Source organism: Balaenoptera acutorostrata, chromosome 2 (genome assembly GCF_949987535.1).
Source record: "Balaenoptera acutorostrata chromosome 2, mBalAcu1.1, whole genome shotgun sequence".
Lineage (NCBI taxonomy): Eukaryota > Metazoa > Chordata > Mammalia > Artiodactyla > Balaenopteridae > Balaenoptera > Balaenoptera acutorostrata.
The window spans coordinates 92,055,127-92,076,112 of record NC_080065.1 but is presented as its reverse complement, the minus strand read 5'-3'; the positions used below and the strand labels follow the sequence as shown (position 1 = coordinate 92,076,112).

The following is a 20,986-nucleotide window of genomic DNA, read 5'->3' as shown; positions in this document are numbered from 1 at the left end:
ACCAAATTCCCAAATTCCTTAGAGCAGAAGCTAAAATCCTTACTTTGGCCTACAAGGCCTCATACAGTCTTCCCTTCTTTGCTCCCCTCTTGGGCCATGTCTCTAATTAGTTTTCCTTCTGTTCACTCTGCTCCAGAACCTCTGGCTCCTTACTAATCCTCCAAAACGCTAGACCCGTTCCCAATTCAGGGCCTTTGCACTAATTCTTGTCCCAGGCATCAGCATGGTTTTGTTTGCTCCCTCACCTCCTTCAAACTTGTGCCCATATATCTTTTCAATGAGATCATTCTTGACTGCTTATTTAAAATTACACTCCATCTTTCTTCCCCCCACTGGTTTCCATCTGCCTTGCCTTGCTTTATTTTTTTCTCTATAGTACTTAACACCTTTTAACATACTATACAATTTGTTTACTTATTGTTTCTACTGCCCCCTTCCAACTAGGAATATAAGTACCCTATGGACAGGGATTTGTTTGTCTGTTTTGTTCACTGCTATATTTTTAGCAGCTGGAATATTTTCTGGTACATAATGGATGCCCAATAAATAGTTACTGACTATATGAATAATAGTCTTCTATGTTCTTTTTTGAGTGATTGAAGAGGCTGAGCTTTTTAAATTATTTTTACACTTTCAGTAACTGGATTTAAATATCAATTGCTCTGCACTAGGGAAGTGGTTCCTTGTCCAGGCCGGGATCAACTGGGTATCTTTTTCAGTAATAGGAATGGTTAGCCTTACCCCAAGCCAGTTAAATCAGAACCTCTAAGGATGGGACCCGGTCATCAGTGTTTTTAAAAAGTTTCCCCATATGATCCTAATGTGCAGCCAAGGTTAGAGCCACGTGCTCAGGAGCATTTAAATAAGTACGAATGAATGAATGAAAGCACACCACAACTACTGCACCAGAGATGCAGATTTGGACCAGCTCAAGCATTAGGATTGGATGTAAAATGTTTGCAATGAGAGCTTGGTCCTGAGCAGCACAGCCCAGGGAGGGCTGGTGGGGGAGGAGGAAGGGAAGGGGAAAGGGAAGGTGAGTAGATGGAGAAAACAAAGAGGGGACTCCCAAGTAGCTGTAGCAGGAAGGAAAGTTTGTTCCGCTGGTCCCTTGGCAGCTGTTGCCAATTGACGATTTCTGTCTAAAAGGCATAGTTCTGTTGTGGGCTGCCTGGTTAGTAATTTGTGTTAAGGCAGGTATATTATATTTCTAAGACTCACTAATTTTTCCTGTCTCTGAAGTAATCAGGAAGTGAGCTCAGTTTTAAATAATGAATACAGGTCTCTGAGCACAGTGAGAATAACTTCTCAAAGCTTGGAGAAAGAGATTTGAGCTATTTTAACTTAAGATGTCAGGGAGTAGTAGGTATGGACAGTGAACGGCCTTGATACGCAAGCTCTGGGATTCCTTTCTGCAGTTGAAATGTTTTTGTTTCCTGAAGGTTTCAGAGAAGGTGGGAGATATGATCAGAGTTATTTAAGGAATATTTATCTGACTGGTTATGTGGCAAGAAGGAGTTAGAAGGGATAGCTCTGAAGAGAAGCAGTGAGTAAAGTGTCCTAGAAAGCAAAACAGAGCATGAATAAAATGGTGAAAGATGTCAGATCCAGTAGGAGAATGGCAGAACCAACCAGGCCTTGGATTTGGAAATAAAGCAAAGAGACAGCAGCCCATTGTGATTAAGAAGGCAGTGGTTGGAAAGAACACATAGAGAAGGAGCCAGAGAATTAACGTGGTAGCAATGGTGGATGTGATAAGCATTCCAGACCCTGGAAGTCCTATTTTCATGGTTAGAATTAGAAATTTTTATTGTCTCTGCCAGGCTCTCAGGCTATTTAAAAGCTTTCAGTTATACCCTGAGTGTCTCAGTTCTATGAGGTGCTGGGAAGGATTTGCCTGATGTCCTAAATATGACTTATCTAGCTTTTATTACTCTCTCCATACTCGAGTGCCAGCCTTAACCAAACTGAGGTTCAGCCTAGTTGATGAGCAGAAGGGATGCCCCTCGCTCTCTCCTTTGTCCAACCAAGTTCTTCTCTAAATGTAGATAACAGAACCTGTCGAGGTGCGGAAGCCTTCCTGTGCTCAGGGGCAGAAATTCCCTCTCTGCCCCTTTCCATTCCCAGCAGTCTCAGTTTCTTTACTACTATTTTTAGTCTTGCCGTGCACAACCCATACTATAGCCCCCTCCCTTTCTCCTTGTATCTCCCTCCCTGTCCTTAATAGGTGGCTCTGCCCACTTTCTTATAAATGCCTTTCTCTGACCCCTCTGTCTCCCTGTGCTTTTGGTCTCTCCCGTGATCCCCATCTTGGCAGCCTGACAGGTGATTGGCAGGTGAGTGTGTGTTGCTGATCTACGGCCCCAGCAGCCTGTCTTAACCCTTGACTTTGCTCCCTAAAGATTACAACCGATTGCTTTGAAACTCAGTCCCAATGAAGCCAACATCCACGGGGCTGGCAAGAAGTAATTTAGGTACTAGTTGACATTTGAACATATTTAACTATACAGAAGTTTTTCTTCTTTTCAAAAATTATCACCTCCAACTGGCTTCACGGAAATTATCCTCGTTAGTCTGAAACAGTGGAACATCCCTGCTGCCTTTGCCAAGGTACTGTGAGTCCTCTTATGCGGCTTCATCCCCTTTAGTCAACCTGCACAATTGAGGATTTTGTTTCATTTTTTACTTTTCCAGAGTCTTAACAAAATTTGGAAGCTATTTGAGGTCTTTTTATAATCCTCCAAGTCTGTGTTTCCTAGGTAACATTTTAGTGTCTCATTTTATTCTTAAGTACATACACAGCCATACAATCATTGACTAATTTTAGCCTTTAACCTGAATTGGCTATAAGTAATATTTTTTTTGCAATAAAAGCAGTATTAAACTGAAACTTGACTACCTGCATTCTACATTCTGACTTGAATTTCTTTTAAAATACCTTACTAAGCTGTTTAAAAATTGGAATGAAGCATTTAAAAGATCCTGGTGGTATGGCTTTGCTTATTCAAATCCTCTGTGATTTGTGTAACCCAAGACTACCAGTGAATTTGTAAGGAAAGTAAGTTTAATTAAAATGTCAGTTTCCTAAATGTAATTATTTGTTTATGAAGGGTTATTTTAGGTAGCTTTTTATGAAACGCTGGAGGGCACTATTATGAAATTCCCATAGCAAGGGAGGGAATATGATGAATTTGACAGAGCTGTTTGTGGGGTTCTGAATAAAAATGTCACATCCCATAGAGGTGCTCCGTATGTGTCTTATAATGATGCCGGCTACCAGGAATTAGCCTCCTGGAACTGCCTTTGGATACTGTCATATTTCAAGTTGAACTGGCCAATATGGTCATAGGGAAGGTGACACAAGCGTAGTCAGTGACTGTCAGCTCATGAAAAATGAGCCTTAATTGAATTCGAGGGCAAAACACTCTTCAAGATCTCAATAGAAAGCTGGCATGTGAGAGCCAAAGTAAACCTGTTTCCTCATGTTTGAGTCTGTGCTCCATTGGAAGAGAAAGAATGCTCCATTTATGGACAATAAACACAGGGCAGTATCAGCCACAGGTGGCCCAGTGTCATCATCTGACCCGCCTTGAACTGATGAATGGGCATGGATGCAGGATTTCTGAAAGCTCAGGAGTCAATGAACTAGAATTAGAATTTTATCACACGTAGATAGTTTCTGGAATTGTTACTTCTTGCTATTCCATTAGTTCTAGAAGATATCTTTGGGTTTTCCTAAGTCTGAAAAATTGTTTAGATTTGCCATCGACTCTCTCCCTATTATCGGCACTTTAATAAGTTATTCAAACCTCTTTGGTCCTCAGTTACCTTCCCTAATGTAAGGGGACCAATCTGGCACAAATAAAGTTTTCTTTCCTACAGAACTTTATTGTATCCTCCCGCTGGGTCCTGGTCGAGGAAGTAATTTTTTTTTTTAATTGTGGTAAAATGTACATAACAAAAGTTTACCTTTTTAACCATTTTTAAGTGTACAGTTCAGTGGTGTTAAGTACATTCACAGTGTTGTGATGAGATACTTTACAGTGAAGGAAGCTAAGAGATAAAGTCATAATTCACAAAGAAACTTTGTGCCAGAAGCTATGCTAGACCCCAGAATGTGCATGTGTAGGAGATATTTATGTGGCCGGATAGAATTTTTATGATTTTCATCTTTGTAGTGACTATAATACAGTATAATTGGGAAAATAAAGTGATGCTGTATGTGTATTATACGTGGCTATATTTAATAATAGTTCACATATGCGTATGGTTACACGTAGCAAAATTCATCCTTAACATTCATGGGTTTAATAGTCATGCTTCAGAATATTTTCTAGCAGCTCCGTGGGTCCATTTCATGTATTTCTGATTTGGCTGTGGTACAGACATGAGGCTGCTGTCAGGATATGAGCTCAGCAAGCCGCCCAGTACCTGCAACTCACAGAGGCTACTTCATTCTTTACATGTTCCCAGAACAGTAGTGATGAAAATTTTGGGACTGTTGGGATCAAAAATACCCTGTAAAGAAAGCTAACTATAAAAATAATGTGGCTTAAGAAAATGGTGATTTTTTTAAATTGAGGTATAGTTGACAATATTATATTAGTTTATGGTGTACAAGAGTGATTCAAAATTTTTATAGATTATACTCCATTTATAGTCATAAGAAATGGTGATTTTTATATAGAAAATAGAAATACGGGGTACATTACTGAGGGGAACATTAAGAGGGATATCAAATTTAACAGTGATTCTGATCCTTGACATGTATAAGTTCATCTCTGCTTAATCAAGAATAAGAAAACTTGACCAGTGAAACCGTTTTAGCTACTAGTTTAGCTCCAATGCAAAATCTTGTGAAAAATAAAAGTTTAGTGAAAGTGAAAAGACAGTTACCTTGTGGTATTAAGATATGTATAGGAAATATGTGACTGTTCACAGAATATGAATTGAATGAAAGCCAGGAGCTATGCAAACATTTTCATAAAGATTGAAGACTGGTTTGAGAAATTTAGTTCCCCAACGTGGAGCTGATAAGAGTGACCACATCAGAGGTGCTTGTCTTCCCAGGAAGTGTTTTCTTGGCCACCGAAGATACACCTAGAGAGAAGGCTGAATGGAGCTAGCATCTCCCTCTAAGCTTTTGTGAACATACGTATCTAAAGAAGGGCAGTGAGCCTCAGAGTTTAAAGTGGCTAAGGATATTCCCCTTGTCTTAAGAGAAACCTGACTTCTCTTCAAGCATACAGAGTCCCCTATAGCCCTTCTGTGTTGATTTTCTATTGCTGTACAACAAATTACCATAGACTTAGCATCTTAAAACCACATATATTTATCATCTTACTATATCCATGGGTCAGAAGTCCACATGCTGCAACTTGGTTTTTCCAGGGTCTCATAAGGTCACAATCAAGGTGTCAGTTGGGGTTGCATCTCTTTCTAGAGTTTAGATCCTCTTACAAGCTCATGTAGTTGTTGGAAGAATTCAGTTCCTTGTAGTTATAGGACTGAGGTCCGCATTTTCTTTCTAGCCGTCAGTCAGGGACTGCTCTCAGCTCCTAGAGGCCTCTTGAGGGTCTTAAACATGTGGTCTTCTCACAGGGCCTTTCACAGTCCCTCTCACAACGTGGTTGCTCACTTCTCCGAGGCCAGCAGGAGAATCTCTCTGACCTCTAGACCCTCTGTCAGAGCTCAACTGATTAGGTCAGGCCCATCCTGGATACTGTCTTTTGATTAATTCAGTGTTTAATTTGTCAGGGATCTTAATTATAGCTGCAGAATCCTTTTACTTTTCCTTATAAGGTCCTGCCCACACTCAAGGTCAGGGATTATATTAGGGCATGGGTCCTTGGGGTCCTTTTAGAATTTTACCTACCATACCTGTTTATTTTCTCACTGTGTTTCTCAGGGTCAGAAAGTGGAGGCAGGATCCTCTTTGCTCTGCATGGCTACTTCCAGACCATTACTCTTCCAACATTTGTGAAAAATAACAAGAAATATAATTAACAAAATATTGAGACTTTGAGACTTGTTCCATTTGGCATTACCATTGTCCCTCCTGTTTTATTGCCATCTTCTCTGTACTCCTTGTGTCTCCTGCTCCTTCATAAAAGACATGGGTACCGGCCTCACAACCTTGTGCTTTGCTCCAAGCCTAGCTGTTATTCTGGATGATTTCTGTTTCCATCACCACATGGAGATACGTCAGGAGTTGGGAGGGAAGAAAGCATAGCAAGGAGCACGTGCATCAGCCCTTTGATTCTTTAAATGGCTTTAGTGATGTCTGAAAGATGATTAGAAACTTATTTTGCTATCTGTTTTGTATTTTATATAGTCTTTTGGTTATTGTTCCTTTAGGTACTTCAGAACATTTTTGTTGTGTTGTTTAATACCAGCCTACCTTATTTATGGTAGGCAGAGAGGTAAAGGATAGGAATCAGGTGCCATGTTTGGGGTATAAAGCTAGAGCCCAGGCAGCCCACCTCTGGGCTCTGGGCGTGGTGTTGGCTATAGCTCTCAGACAGTGGAGTGAGGAGACCCTTGAGGAAGGGGAAAGAGCGAGTCAGCCCAGGTTCTGACTGGTCAACTGCATGGAGCTGCTGAGACAGACAGAGCAGTCTGTTTTTTGTTTGTTTGTTTGTTTTTGTTTCTTGTTTTGTTTGTTTAACAAAGGTGCGTCTGTTCCCTTTCATTATGCTTTGGTTGCCAAGTACCAGCCATGTTCTGATGTTGGTAAAGCCTCAGTCCATGGTAACTTGAGGAAGAACTTCGTCAAACCCATTTCTTCCTTCCTGGTCCTGCCTCCGTTCTCTTGTGTTGTCCTGAGTCCCACACTGGATGGCGACTTCTTGGAACATCTGACCTGAGAGGCCGATCGCAGAGAGGTTTTCCTGAATCTCGTGCTGAAGGCTCAGAATTCAGCCTTAGGGACAGAGGCTTGCTGTCTCAACTAGAAAGCGTTCCCTACTGTTGTGGACCTTTTCGCATTTCGCCCTCTTAGCCATCCCTGTTTCTCTCCGTGGCCCTGCAGCACGCATCAGAGCAGTGGGCAGGGACTCTGCATGAAGCCCCTCTGTGAGCTGAGGTGGGGAGTAGGGTGTGCGTGGTGCCTGGCAGACCCAGTTCTCCGCAGCTGCTCCGTCCAACACTGTAGCCACTGGCCACAGATGTGAAAAGTAAACGCAAACTAAACAACATTAAATAAGGTAAAAAAAATTCAGGTCCTTCCTCACACTAGTCGCGTCTCAAGTGCTCAGTAGCCACGTGTGACTAGTGGTTACCATATTCGACAGCAGAATTAGAGAACACTTCCATCATTGCAGGAAGTTCTCTGGGATGGTGCTGCTTTAGAGTGTTTCTTTCCCTTTTGTCCTACAGCAGCGGCGATACCAGTGTCTTCTCTTCCCTTGGGGTCGAAGCTCGCCTGACTCACTGCTCTGAGTTAACGCCTGCAAGTCAGCTTCGTGCAGGAATTACCTCCTTCCGCTACAGCAGGACTTGAGGGTGGCCTAGAGAAGACTGCCATGTCCTGGAGGGCTCCCCGATGGTGCTGGAAAGGCCATGTACTAGTTTTCTATTGCTGTAACAAATTACCGCACACTTAGCAGCTTAAAACAGCACAAATTTGTTACCTCATAGTTTGTTAGAAGATCACCACAGGTTTCATCAGACTAAAATCACCCACCTTGTATTCTTTTCTGGAAGATCGAGAGGAGAATCTGTTTTCTTGCTCCGTCAGGTTTTTGAGGAAATTCAGTTCTCTAAGGTTGTAGGTCTGAAGTCCAGATTTCTTACTGGCTGTCAGCTCTAGAAGTTGCCCACATTCCTTGACTCCTGGCCCTCTTCCTCCAGACACAAAGCCAGTAAGGGCAGGTTGAATCCCTTTCACAATTCAAATGTCCCCTGCATCTTCCTCCTCCGCATCTCTCTGACTTTAGCTGGGAGAGGTTCTCTGCTTATAAGGACTCATGTGACTAGATTGGGCCTACCCTGGGTAGTCGCCTCATCTCAAAATGCATAACTTTAATCACATCTGCAAAGTCTCTTTTGCCATATGACGTAGCGTATTAGGGCATAGATATCCTTGGGAGGGGTGTTATTTGGTCTACCACATGCTTCCAAATTAATTCTTTGCATGTTATTAAGCAAAAACAGCTTATTTGAGATACAGTTTATTTGAAGAGGATAATTAAGATACTACCATCTTTGTGTAAATGATATTATTAATTTTCCTTGGAGACAATATCAGGGGAAGACAGGAAACATCAGGAAAGGAGTAGAGAAAGTGAACAAATAGGGAAGGTGGTACATGGAGAAAATCTTTACTTCTTGAACAATGTTTTATATTGCTTTTCACGTAGTGGAACATACAACCCATAATACTGCAATTTGGAGTACATTGATAAAATATCACCAAGATATCTCTGAATTAACTACTTATTCATATTTTATCTTTTAAAAAAAAAAGAGAAAACCTATACAAAAGTGGCATTATAATCACGAAGATAAATATCTGAAATGGAACAATGTTAAAGAAAATAAGCCTATCAAATTGTGGGTAATTAATGAGAGATTTAACAGCTTTCCCACCTATTAGATTGCTAACTTTTGATTTTTATGATGCCTCAATAAATCTGTTTGATTTTAATGTTTGTTGCCATTCATTTGTTCATCATAGATTTCTGACCTCATTTCTAATTTAGTATTAAAATATTATGTAACCATTTAGTTTAATCAAATGATTCCAGACTGTTGTCTATTGTACAGTGATACTCTATAATAAGCTATATTTATAGTTTTTGAGGATGAATGTAGTATTTATATTTCTCATCTTTCATTTTATTTATCTCATTAGCTAAGAAACCTTTCCAGCTTGGACCTACGTCATATCACTGAACTGGATAATGAAACCGTGATGGAAATTGTCAAGAGGTGCAAAAATCTAAGCTCTCTCAATCTCTGCCTGAACTGGATCATAAATGACAGGTAACCATTGTAACATCTTAAAAATACTTTTCCAGAGGGAAACATGTGCTCTATGTACCAAGTACTGATTATCATTATAATAAGGCATGTCTACTTTAAGGAAAATGTGATAAAGCCATGACTTTTAAAATAGATATGTTTAAGTTTTGAAAACCATTTAGAAGTATACTTTTAACCCATCCATTGCTTATATTTGCAACAAGGTTTTTATGTGCTAAGACTCAAATGTTTGCCTGAACAGTTATAATAATAGAAGTCTATTGAATTTTCTCTTTGTCACCCATCCAAGACATATTGTTTGTCACTTTAATATTTTTGCAACTTTTGTGTTGATTTTACTTTTCACTTATCAAGGAAAATGGTTCTGAGAAACTGTTTCAAACATTATACATTCAGATCCTTTCTCAAGGATGACATTTTGTTTTCTGTGTAAATAGAATTTGTTTTGAAAATGAAAGTCATGTGATGGACAGTTTAATATGTAGTGTAAAATGGGTAGTTTTTAAAACAAACAATGATAAACCAGTTTTTCTCTGAAATATTTAATGAAGGGAAAAAAAAAGATGCAAGAACCCTTGAAAATAGACTTCTTTATAATGAAAACAACTGCAGAGTTAGCACTACTCTACTACTGCTGATTAGTTTAGGTGGGTTCTTAAGTATAAGCGTGAGATAAGATTCTTGCCCAGTGACTTTTCAAGAATAAATTTTTTTAAAAAGTTAGGCCACCAAAAATATTTTGCTTTCAAAATAGAAAGCACTATTTCAGCTATAATTAGAACCTATTTAGATTTAAATATTTTTCACAAATTAGAGCAGAGGTTTATTAAGTTTGTGTCAGATAATGCTTTAAATTCAATACGCTTCCCCCTTTCGCTTTTAATTTCCTTTTATACTTTTAACAATAAAATCGTGTAGACTACATTTTCCCCATGTATGGTAAATTCTAGTGATATTTTTATAAATTACCCTGCATTGCTCTTTAAATTATGTGATAGCTTTTTTTTTTTTTTTTTTTTTTTAATTTATTTATTTATTTATGGCTGTGTTGGGTCTTCGTTTCTGTGCGAGGGCTTTCTCCAGTTGCGGCAAGCGGGGGCCACTCTTCATCGCGGCGCGCGGGCCTCTCACTATCGCGGCCTCTCTTGTTGCGGAGCACAGGCTCCAGACGCGCAGGCTCAGTAATTGTGGCTCACGGGCCTAGTTGCTCCGCGGCATGTGGGATCTTCCCAGACCAGGGCTCGAACCCGTGTCCCCTGCATTGGCAGGCAGATTCTCAACCACTGCGCCACCAGGGAAGCCCTATGTGATAGCTTTTGACTTAGCTCTTTCTTAGTAAAATTTTTCTTGAAAAATTTACTAATCCAGAATTGGCCCATGGTCATCATTTATAAAAGGTGTTTATTGTTTTTGAGTAATAGTCACTATGTGAGGTGGATCAAAATCTAAAGAAAATTGATGAAAATTTTAAAAATTAAATTATTCTCTATAATCAACTTTCGCCTACATAGTCAATTATGTGGCAACTTAAAAATAATCTTTTAAGTGTTTTTCATAATAACTAATAAAATAAAGTACATGAAAAACATCATCCTGTGGTTTAGGTGTTTAGCATTAGCTTAATATTGAGGTAAACTTCTTGGTAATGCTTTAAGTTGAAAGGTGAAAACTATTTGTGCCACAATATGGTTATGAAAACGATTGCCTTTCATTGCACAACAGTTTTCTATGTCCATGCATAGAAGCCTCAGTACTTGGAGCCTACAGAGGTAAATTAGATGCAGTCCGTATATGATTATAAGGGCTATCTGCTTGGTAAACATTTTGCTTAGGTTTGTATTACTTACACAAAGATATTCAGAGATTTCTCATCTTCTAGCTCTTCAAATGCTTATTTAGCCATAACTGGGTATTTACAAATGAAAAAGTGGGCAGCCCTCACCTTCTCTTTCTTAGGTTCCATCTACTCAAACCTCTTGCTATTTCAGTCATTTTTTTCCTAATTATAATGGTTATTTGGTATTTGATCCTAAATACCTGTACTGTAGAGATTTATTTGCAAGGAATGAAAGTGTATTTTTATGTTTTTAATGGAAAAGTTTGGATTAATTGAGGAAACATGCATTTTAATGAGGCTGAGCGGTAGAGTTTTAAAGATCAGACTCTTTTAGGTTTTAATTACACTACTTGCACTTATCCTGTGTACTGTAATAGGAGTTTCAAACATTAAAACCCACTTTGTAGTATCATCTAAATTACTCAGCTCATTGTTCTTGCCATACTCTATCACTAAGCTAAGTAATATTTGTAATTATATTGGTATAAATCTAGGACTTCCCATCAGACTTAATTATAATTTCAGCACTTAGCCGAGATGGGTTAGCAACCTTTCATATAGAGGACACTGGAATGCACTAATGCATTTAGCCTATCAATTAGCGTCTGTTTTACATTTGTTCATTATTATTATCCTCTAGTAAATCAGGAGGCATTTATTAACCCCCTACTAAATACTTGGTGCTGTGTCTCAGACTGTGGAGCACTGAGTCCCTGCTGCTCTCAGAAGGTTTTCTCTTTAGGTGACATAAGACTTAATGAGTGAGATAATAGTGAGCCTTGTAAGGATAGAGGGGAAGGTAACCTTTATTACCCAGGTAATTGATAGACACTTTACATGTGTTCTCATTCAATCCTTTCAACATCTTTTGTCAGCGGAAGGTCATACTATTCCTATTAAATTTAGCCCATTTGTTTGACTTTTCTTTGGCTTTTCCAGTTGTACGTATTTTCCATCTTTGCTGCAGTAAAAACTGGATGGGGACAAACAAGAAAAAGCAAATGGCTAATGAGTCAATTTCCCTTTCATAGCTGGGTTCACACACAATTGACATTTATATGTAACATTCTTAGTTTTTTTTAAACTAATCTCATTGTTTTCTTCCATAATAAAGTTACAATAGAACCTTTAGATACTATTTTAAGCGTAGTACCTGTGAAAAGGATCTATGTTTAATGCTGCTAGCTTTAATAAAGGATTCCTCACATGAAGATAAACTTTGATACTCTTCCCAGATCTTTAGATATAAGATTTATCCTGAATTTTAAAAGATTTTATCAATAAACTTTTTTTGAAGCCCAAAATTTTAAAATATTTAGTAATTGAAGGTCTTTACTGTTAAGCTCATAAAACCTTTTAGCATTCTGTGGTTCTTGAATTGATCTGTGTGACTGAGACATGCTGTTCTTTATCTTTGTTTTCTAAAAGGACTTTTTGTGTTTAGAGAGTTAAACAGCGTGATATTTTCTTGTATTCAGAAGGATGGTCTAGTAGTCGTTTGACATTTACCATTGCTTTTGAATACAAATAAAATCCAAGTGGTTTATGAAAAGAGGACACTGACTATTTCTATCAATGATTTAAATTAAACATCTGGTTATTATGTCTCCTCTACTCTCTCTGACTGTAAGTTTATTGGAATGTTTACTTGTATTTGATATAAATCCTTTGTTATGTCACGTCGAATTTGGTCTTCATTGTTTTTGTATGTTTGGTATAGAGTCCAGAAGCAGCATGCTTTGGATGTAAAAAACAGATATATAAAAACGTGAATGGTTCTGAGCATCTTTATAGTAATATGCCTATAATGGCTTTTTTTTTTTTTTTTGGTCAAGAAGAATTAAGTGAAATCTAATTGATTTTAATAGATCTTTACGGAAGCTATTTTTAATATTTAAATTGGCTACCAAAGAGCGAATTAATCTCCCTAATTTCAATTTTTAACGTTAGTCCTGAAAATAAAATTTGATCATATAATGTATATACCCATTATCTAATATATGATCCTTTCAATGACAGTTGACCATGCTTGCTCATGAATTAGGAAAACAGAAGATAACAATACAAGAGAAGTGAAAGATTCTCTAGCATCTGTCAGCTAAAGTCACAAAACATAGCAAAAGTCAGGCTGGTTGTTAAAGCCAGTTATGCTGCCAACTAGTTGAACTTGCCTAGCTAGAGATTTATTCTTTGAATTTGCAGTTTAAAACAAAGTTGAGTGTATAAGTTTGTTGAACATGGATAACTAAGGATACCTTCTTTAAGGAGTTAATTTGCTGTATGAATCTTATATTTATGTAAAGGCACCTGTTGCATCAGTGGACACTCTAAAATTTGAGGACTTTTAAACCTGAGACTGTTGCAACCAGTTTCTTTCAAGTATAAAATAACATTTACAGTATGTTACTCTTTCACTTTATATGTACTTGTGTTTAGAATAGTAACTGTAAATATCTTCTCTTTAAGTAAAACTTTTGAATACCATCATTTTGAAATTGCAAACTGGTGGGCTCAGCTGAGTCCGGTCCACAAAGCTGTTTTGTTTGGCCTATACAATATTTTAAAAATTGAATTAGTTACCAACTTAAAAAAATTGGGGTAGTTCACATAAAAATTCTGAATTTTGGCCTTCTCTTGGGAAAGTTGCAAATCTAGCAACATTGGACCCACATTTTCTCATGTCAACAGTTTTTCCAGGATGAGTAATGGGCTTTTCTCGTTGGCCATTCTCCAATTTCTCCACTATTCCCACCCAGCATGACCTATTTTTTTATATTATCTACTTGTTCCTTACCCAGTCTACGAATTGAATTCTCCCTTATTGAAATCCAGAATGTAGAGATTTTTAGGTAAAGATTTCTTATTTTAAATCAAGTAGTTCTTTTTAAATTGAGTCTGATAACATATGTTAACAGATAATATAGAGTTGATTAGTTTACCTAAATTAGTTCTTCATTATTTCAGGCCTCAGAACTTTGGCCAACATGTTGAAGTTACAGAGGGAGACAGAATCCCATTTAAAATAAATTAAAACCTTCGTTTTCATTGACTGCCTTCCAAAATGGAGAACTCACTCCCACTTAGTGTTCAAACGAGTGTTCTAAACAGTTTCCTGAATAATGGAGTTGAACTAGTTTACTAAATTAACTCCAACTTCAAACCTGTGATTTAAAATGAATTTATTTGCAGTGCTTAGTATTTGATTCACAATTCCTTTGTTTATAATATTAAGAAAAATCTTAAGACTATTCTTTCTCTTTTCTTTTTCTGTGCAGAGCCCTTTTTAGTCTTTTAGGTATACTGAGATTGAAGTTGTAGAGTGACAGATTACTCCACCACCCCTTTCAGGGAGACTGACAGCATCCTGGCTCATGTAAAACTCAATGAGGCTTTCTATAAAGATTTTTCTAACTCCCTTGATCTTCTCTGGATGTTTATTCTGTTTCTTCTTTAAAATTTCCGTTGATTCAATAAAAAACGGTGACATTTAGAAATAAAGTTCAAAGAGGATTTGAGCAGGTGTTGGTGATATAAAATATTTGCTGAGTGCCCATTGTGTTTTATTTCCAAGAATTGTTTTGTGAACATATGCTATATATTGTATTTATAAGTGTTCGAGGACTGGGTGGATGGATAATCTGCCATCTTCCTGTGAAGGTCACGTCACAGTGGACTTAGAATTTTATTTCATTTCAATCCCCTAATATTACTTAATTCTCCTAGAGACTGAGGTTTAAAGATTGCCCAAGGGGGATAAACCTATCCATTAAATCCAGCAGGCATGGTTGAATTTGAGTTGGAGAATATTTTGTTTTCTATTAAAGTTAAGTGGTCTGGAGGAGAGGAATACTTTTCACCTTGGAGTATTGAGTGTGAAGTTTGAACAATTTGCTCCTATAAAGGCATGAAAACTTGGAAATAAAGAGGTGGTTAAAATAATGCTGCCCATAGAAGCAGCTCCATGGTGGTATTTAGAGCAGCGATCTCCTGCCAGTGTAGAATGCTGAGCAGTCTATCTGCATACTTTTGGTGCCTAATAATGTGGTTGGGCTGGTTAGGTGGAGTTTTAGTAAAGCTGAATTTTAGTTATTTCTGTAATTTACTACATAGTTTTGAGTATATTCTGTATCTATTCATATTTTTTTAAAAAGGATAAATATATTTCACTGAGTTGTAGGAGAGTTGCAGGGACAGAATGGAGCCTTTCTGAGCTAGTGACGCTTGTTTGAGGTTGGCTTATTGATACTCTCTTTTATAGTCACAGTTATTTGTACGACCATCCCTAGAAGAATAGTATGATATTGGGGTAACTACTATTCAGGCCCCCTAACCATCTTCAAAAATGATGTCTTAGGTGTCCTTCTATCCATTAGACCCTCTCTTTAAAACCATGATTGCTTTTTGTAGTGCCCCTGAGGTTGGAGGGTATAATATTTTCTCTCTTTTGTTTTTTAACCAAGGATAATAACAACAGCCAATAATAGCTACCATTTATTACAATCTGCGCCATACAGTGTGCTAAGTGTTTACACCCTGTGTTTCATTTAATCTTTACAACAACCCTGAGGAAGAAATTAACCTCATTTTAAAATGAAGGAATTAAGGTCCAGAAAGGTTAGACTGCTCTCGACTAGTAAGTGGTGGAGCCAAGACTGGAATTCATTTTTCTGTGTCTTCAAAGTCCAAGCTCTAACCACGAGGGGCTCACTGTCTCCCAGCACCTTACTCTGACTCAGACCTAATGACCTAATGTCCTGATTTGCTGAGGACAGTCTCAGCCCAGTCCTGTTGTTTTGGAATTCCGTCAGGGTTAGCCCTTGTGCTGCCACTGCTCCTTTCTGTGTTCCGGATGTCCTGCTTTGGATGATCAATTATGTGGTCCTCCTACCTCAGGCTATGCATGATCATTCTGAACATCATTAGGGTGTAACCTTCTCTTTTCCATATGGGGTATCTGAGAGGTAAACGTTTAAGATAAGACCTGTAGATTTTAAAAACATCTAATTTTGTAATAAAAAGCAATTTTTCCCCCAACAACTCCATTTATAAACACTCTTCATTTCTTACTAAGTTTCTTGAAGAAAAGTAGAAGGTATTGCTCGTGTTTGCGTCTTATACCACATCTAGCTCATACTTGATATCAAAAAGAATTTCAGAATGAATTTTGAGTAGATATTTTATTTAAGCATGTGATGATACACATTTACTTTTACAAATATTTTATTATCTATAAATGCTGTCTGTCAGTTGTAACAAATTAATCGTTGCAGAGTGAAGGAGAATACTGGGTGGTATATACTTTGAGTAAGTTGTTACTGAGTTAAAAAGAAGGAAGTTAACTTCATTGAAGGTTTCAGTACCTTTGGTAAAAAATAACTGCCATAACTAATCTGTACAGTTTTCCTAGCATATGTGATTTTTCAAATAGCTAATGATATTTTTCTACAGAAGGAGAAGTTTTTCTGATAAAGCGATTTGTGCATTTATCCTCAGATGAAATTCAAATTAAAGGTGCTTTTTCATTGTTTGGTATGTAGTGCTGTTGGGTATCGGTTCTGATATTGGTTCTTTCAATAATTCTAATTGCCGAATATCATTTTAAAGGAAATATTAATTGATATATAACATTAGAGCATTTAACCTAGTACAGTCACTTGAAAGGAAGTCTATATGAGATCATCTTTATCTCATCTATGTCAGCCTGCTTTGATTTTTAACTCCAATTCTGGAGATGGGATGGAAACTGGATTTGATGTGGATGAGTTTGTCTTGTTGATTCTCTATGTTCACATTTTGTCATATAGAAAAATGCGAATTTTTATGATAGCTCCAACGTATAATGGTAATTTTTAATTTCTGCTTTGTCTTTGGTTCCTAGTGAGCAATAATGCATAAGTAAACATTTCTGCAAATAATAATAATTAACAGAGCTTTTATAGAATCATATTATTGGTATTCCTGGATGTGCTATTCTAAATGCTGCCACTGATTTTGTGTTTTTAAGACAATATGAAGATGAGTAAATGTATATATTAAGCACTTAGTTTGTGGGATTAACAAATTATGTCTTATGTGTTATGAAATCAGAATTCATGATCAAATTATGGGAAAGAATGGGACACAATGTATCAATATATGACGATGAATGCAGTGCTGTATACTCATAAATTTGGAGGCTTCCTAACCTCAAAACCCATTTTAAAATTACCAACAATGAACAAAATCTTCACTTATTGATGAAAATGATAATAGTTTATTGACTGTTCGGACAAATTTATGACTTCCTGCCCTCCCCCCTCCTCCCCCCAGCTGTTGTCTTATTCTTAATCCCCAACCAGAAATGGTAATTAAAATAACTCACTGTTGTCAAAATTTTAAAATGTATGATAAATGAAGCCCAGTAAATAGTGAAAATATGAGAAAGGTGATTAAATCTGACAATTTCCTTGTAAAAGGCTTGAGATGATAAATATCTCCTGTGATTAGTTATTAATTTAGTGCAAGAGATTTTGCTTCAGCCTAAAATATTTTATGAACAGTGGCATAAAGAAATATCTTAGAAGATAGGTACACACATGTTTAACCAGAGGAGAAATAGCTGGAACTTGATTGGTATTAATTAAAAATGGCAGACCTGACATGTATGTGCCTGGGCTACTTTCCGTATGATGGTCCTTTCAGAAATTAAAAAAGAATACATGAAGACATGAAGAATGACAGAGTACTTTCAGCTTGAACCCTTTTGTCTCACGAAGATGGAAAGGTTTTATGTATATCATTCCTCAACTGATAAAATATTTAATAAGTTAGTATAAAATAACTCCTTGCTTACTGAAGTTGACAAAAGCAAACTTGTTTCATTAGCAGTTACAGTTGCACTGCTAATAATTTCCCTTTAAATGAATATGAATTCCTTTATATTTAAAGAAAAGATGAAATAATAATGGTGGTTGTAATGAAGTGCTGTATCACGTTACTGTTGGCTGAATCCATAGCACATCAGTCTGCTGGTGGCATATATCATTGTGTGGCTGTGTGATGTTTTGTTTATGAATCTCTCTCTTTGCAAGGGCGAATTTGCGTCTTCATCTTTGGCCCTCTGCCCCAGCCTCAGCCCCTGGAACCTCACATAGAGCCCAGCTCAGAGAAGCAATTTAATACCTACGTGTTGAGGGAATTATAAATGTTGCTTTTGTAGGATGTATAAGTCTGTTTTTAAATTTGGCTTGAACTCTGGCCGAAATCCAGGCAATTGGTTCAAATGTCCTCCTTCTTCCAGATTTATTTATTTCTGAATAAAGTTGATACTTAATAAAGTGAGGACAATGTCATTGTCTTGATTTAGATAGAGCTTGCTTTATGTATTGCATGCTTTTTATCTGAAAGCCATAGCTTCGTTTTTGGAACAATACCTAGGTTTTAATGTTGAATCGTTGGTTTCTGCCTTTTTAATAGAGTCTTTGGAATACTTTTAAATGAAGATCCAGAAACTTCATTTGCTTTTCATATGTAATGATACGTTGTATTAATTGAAAAGAGGCAGAGGAGACAGTTACAGCTTTTTTTCTGTTTCTTGGTGAGAAAAGTATGGCTGTATGAGAAAACTGTTGCATATTTTTTCTTAATTCTTCCTTGTAGCACTTTTAAGTGCTGCTCTTTAAATGTATGTTTAATATTTGGTTAATTGTAACTATGAACCTAAACATACTGATTTAAGTCCAGGTTCACATTAGAACAATTATCTGGTTAATTGCTCTTGTGCAAAAATAGGCTAAAATATCATCAGAACATCAACTTGTGAAAGCAGTGGCAGGAGTTTCAAAACCACCAAGCATACCTACTGCAAATCACATCAGCAAAGCAATTAATTTAGGCTAATTGCTTTTCTGTTTGTTCAAGATGCACTTTGGAACTGTCTTTTGAAATCGTGGCAATTAAGATTAGTAAGCAATATAATTAAAGAATGTTAGAATTGTCACTATTTTTCAAAAATGGTAATTATTCCATATGAACCTATATAGTAGATCTATCACCCATGTGGGACTTTGAAATAATTAAAGCAAAATAGGAGTACTTTAGCACACAAGATTCCCTTTAAAAATAAATCGAGTAGATTACCTTTTCAGCAACTGTAGCACAGGGTTATCTTTAATCTCTAATTATCAAGAAGAATTATCTAGTTTCAATAATGCACACTAAGGAGGTTTGTTCACATAGGGGGAGAAATAACCACCGAAGATGGCACTGGCTAGTGGCATTTTCTCTAACAGACGTGTTTTTGGGTTCTTGTATGGCTTCTCCTAACATCATCAGGATTTTTAAATGTCTTAAGAAACAGATTAGGCATACCTCATGTTATTGAAGTTTTCCTTTATTGAGCATTATAATTTGGGCAGTACCAATTTGTCTAAAATTGAAAACGACTTGAGTTTCCAACTGTTTCTTTATGAAGCCATATTGTAACAGAACCTCAGCTAAAAAAAATGGCAACTTTAGGAATCAGTTCTTCATTGGAAATGTAGGAATGTCATTAGTGGGGGAATTAGTCATTCCCCAAACTGCTTCTCTGTTCACCATATTGTCAAACAGCAAGTAGCTATTTCCTTCATCTCTCTCCTTCCCTAAGGAGCCATTCTTATCACGCAGCGTGTTTAGTGGCCTGTCCTGCCCCATGAAATTATCCAAAGCAAATAGATTGGATTGTGTTAAGGACTGTGGCTCTTGGAGTGAATCTTTGAGAGACACACCTGTTAAAGGAAGTCTTGGTAGCAGTTATTTTGTGACTTTCTGGGTCTGTGACAAGAAATTTAGGAAGATATTCATTAAAATTAGATTTGATGCAGTCAATTAAATTTCAAGTTTTGTTTTGGCATTCTACTTTTTGTTTGTTAGTAGATATAAAAATTATTTTCTTTATTTTTCTGTATTTCTGCTTAAATCGGTATGAATAGATCTCTAAGCCTAGCTAATTAACTGTGTCACAAAACTAAATTTTTCTCTAGTGATCACTTTCATGGAGAAGAACAAAAGTATATATTTTTTTTTTCAAAAGTATATTTAGTTTTTACAAGGATATATTTTTTATTCTTTTACAAAACTTCATAGTTTCTAGAAGTGCAGCATACTTCATCCAGATTTCCCAGTGATGCTGTTTGTTGTGGAATGTTTGATTAGAAAGCTTCATGTTGAAGGTAAAAATATCAAATCAGATGAAAATAAATATATTGATTAGAATAAATAAAGAAGTGTGGAGGACTCCTAGAATACAGAAAAATGAACAAAGAAACCTAAATGATGTTGGTCTTCTTTTGAATCTGTCATTGAAGTAGCAGAACAGTGTTACTCTAGTTTGGGGAAAACTCAAGCTAGTACTCCTTTTTGGCCTTTAAAACATGAATTCTGCAATTATTTATAGTTGAAAGACAGCATAGGTGCTATAAAATTTGTCACTATTTCGGAGACTTTAGAAGATTGCAAATTATAGCCACATATTTACCCTATCCCTATATGCATGCCTTTGTGCATTGGTATATTGACCTCCCTTACATCGAGAGGTGGCATCTGTTTCTCTATCCCCTTGCACTTGGGCTGGCTTTGTGACTTGCTCTAACCAATAGGATGTAGTGGAAATTATGTTGTGGGACTTCCAAGGTTTGGCTTCAAGGGGCCTTGCAACTTGCTTTTCTGGAAGCTGCCCCACCTGAAGAGGCCCAGAGTAGTCTCTCTGAGAATGAGAGATCACATGGAGATAGAGGTCTAGCCAACAGCCAGGGTCAACTGTCAGACGTGTGAAAGAGGCCATCTTAGACCATCCAGCCTCAGTCAAACGTTTGGATTCCTGCAGTACTGTGAATGAAACCCACAGAACTGCTCAGCTGAGCCCAGGGAGTTGTGAGCAAGTAAGAGCAGTTTTTTTAAGCTGTGAAGTTTTGGTGTAGTTTGTTATTCAGACATTGACTTTGTAGCTGCTCTATGTTGAACATTTTGTATTAAGTTAGGCAAGGTGCCAAGAGCGCTTTGTTCATTATCCTATTTAATTATCACATCAACTCTGTGACATAGGTATCATTATGCCCTATTTTATAGATAAGGTAAAAAAAAAGACTCAGAGAGGTAAAAGATCTTGCTGGCCATCACAGCTAGTAAGTGCAGTCAGGATTGAAT

General features: G+C 37.1%; 1 protein-coding gene across 4 annotated transcripts in view; it reads left to right on the top strand.

Moving 5' to 3' along the window:
• Positions 1–20,986, top strand: part of FBXL17 (F-box and leucine rich repeat protein 17) — a 470,181-nt gene that overhangs the window by 155,667 nt on the left and 293,528 nt on the right. For all 4 annotated transcript variants that reach the window (XM_007192078.2, XM_057540929.1, XM_057540930.1 and 1 more), the window contains one exon: positions 8,855–8,985. In XM_007192078.2, coding sequence (XP_007192140.2) covers positions 8,855–8,985 — 131 coding nt within the window. The remainder of the gene's footprint in view (positions 1–8,854; positions 8,986–20,986) is intronic.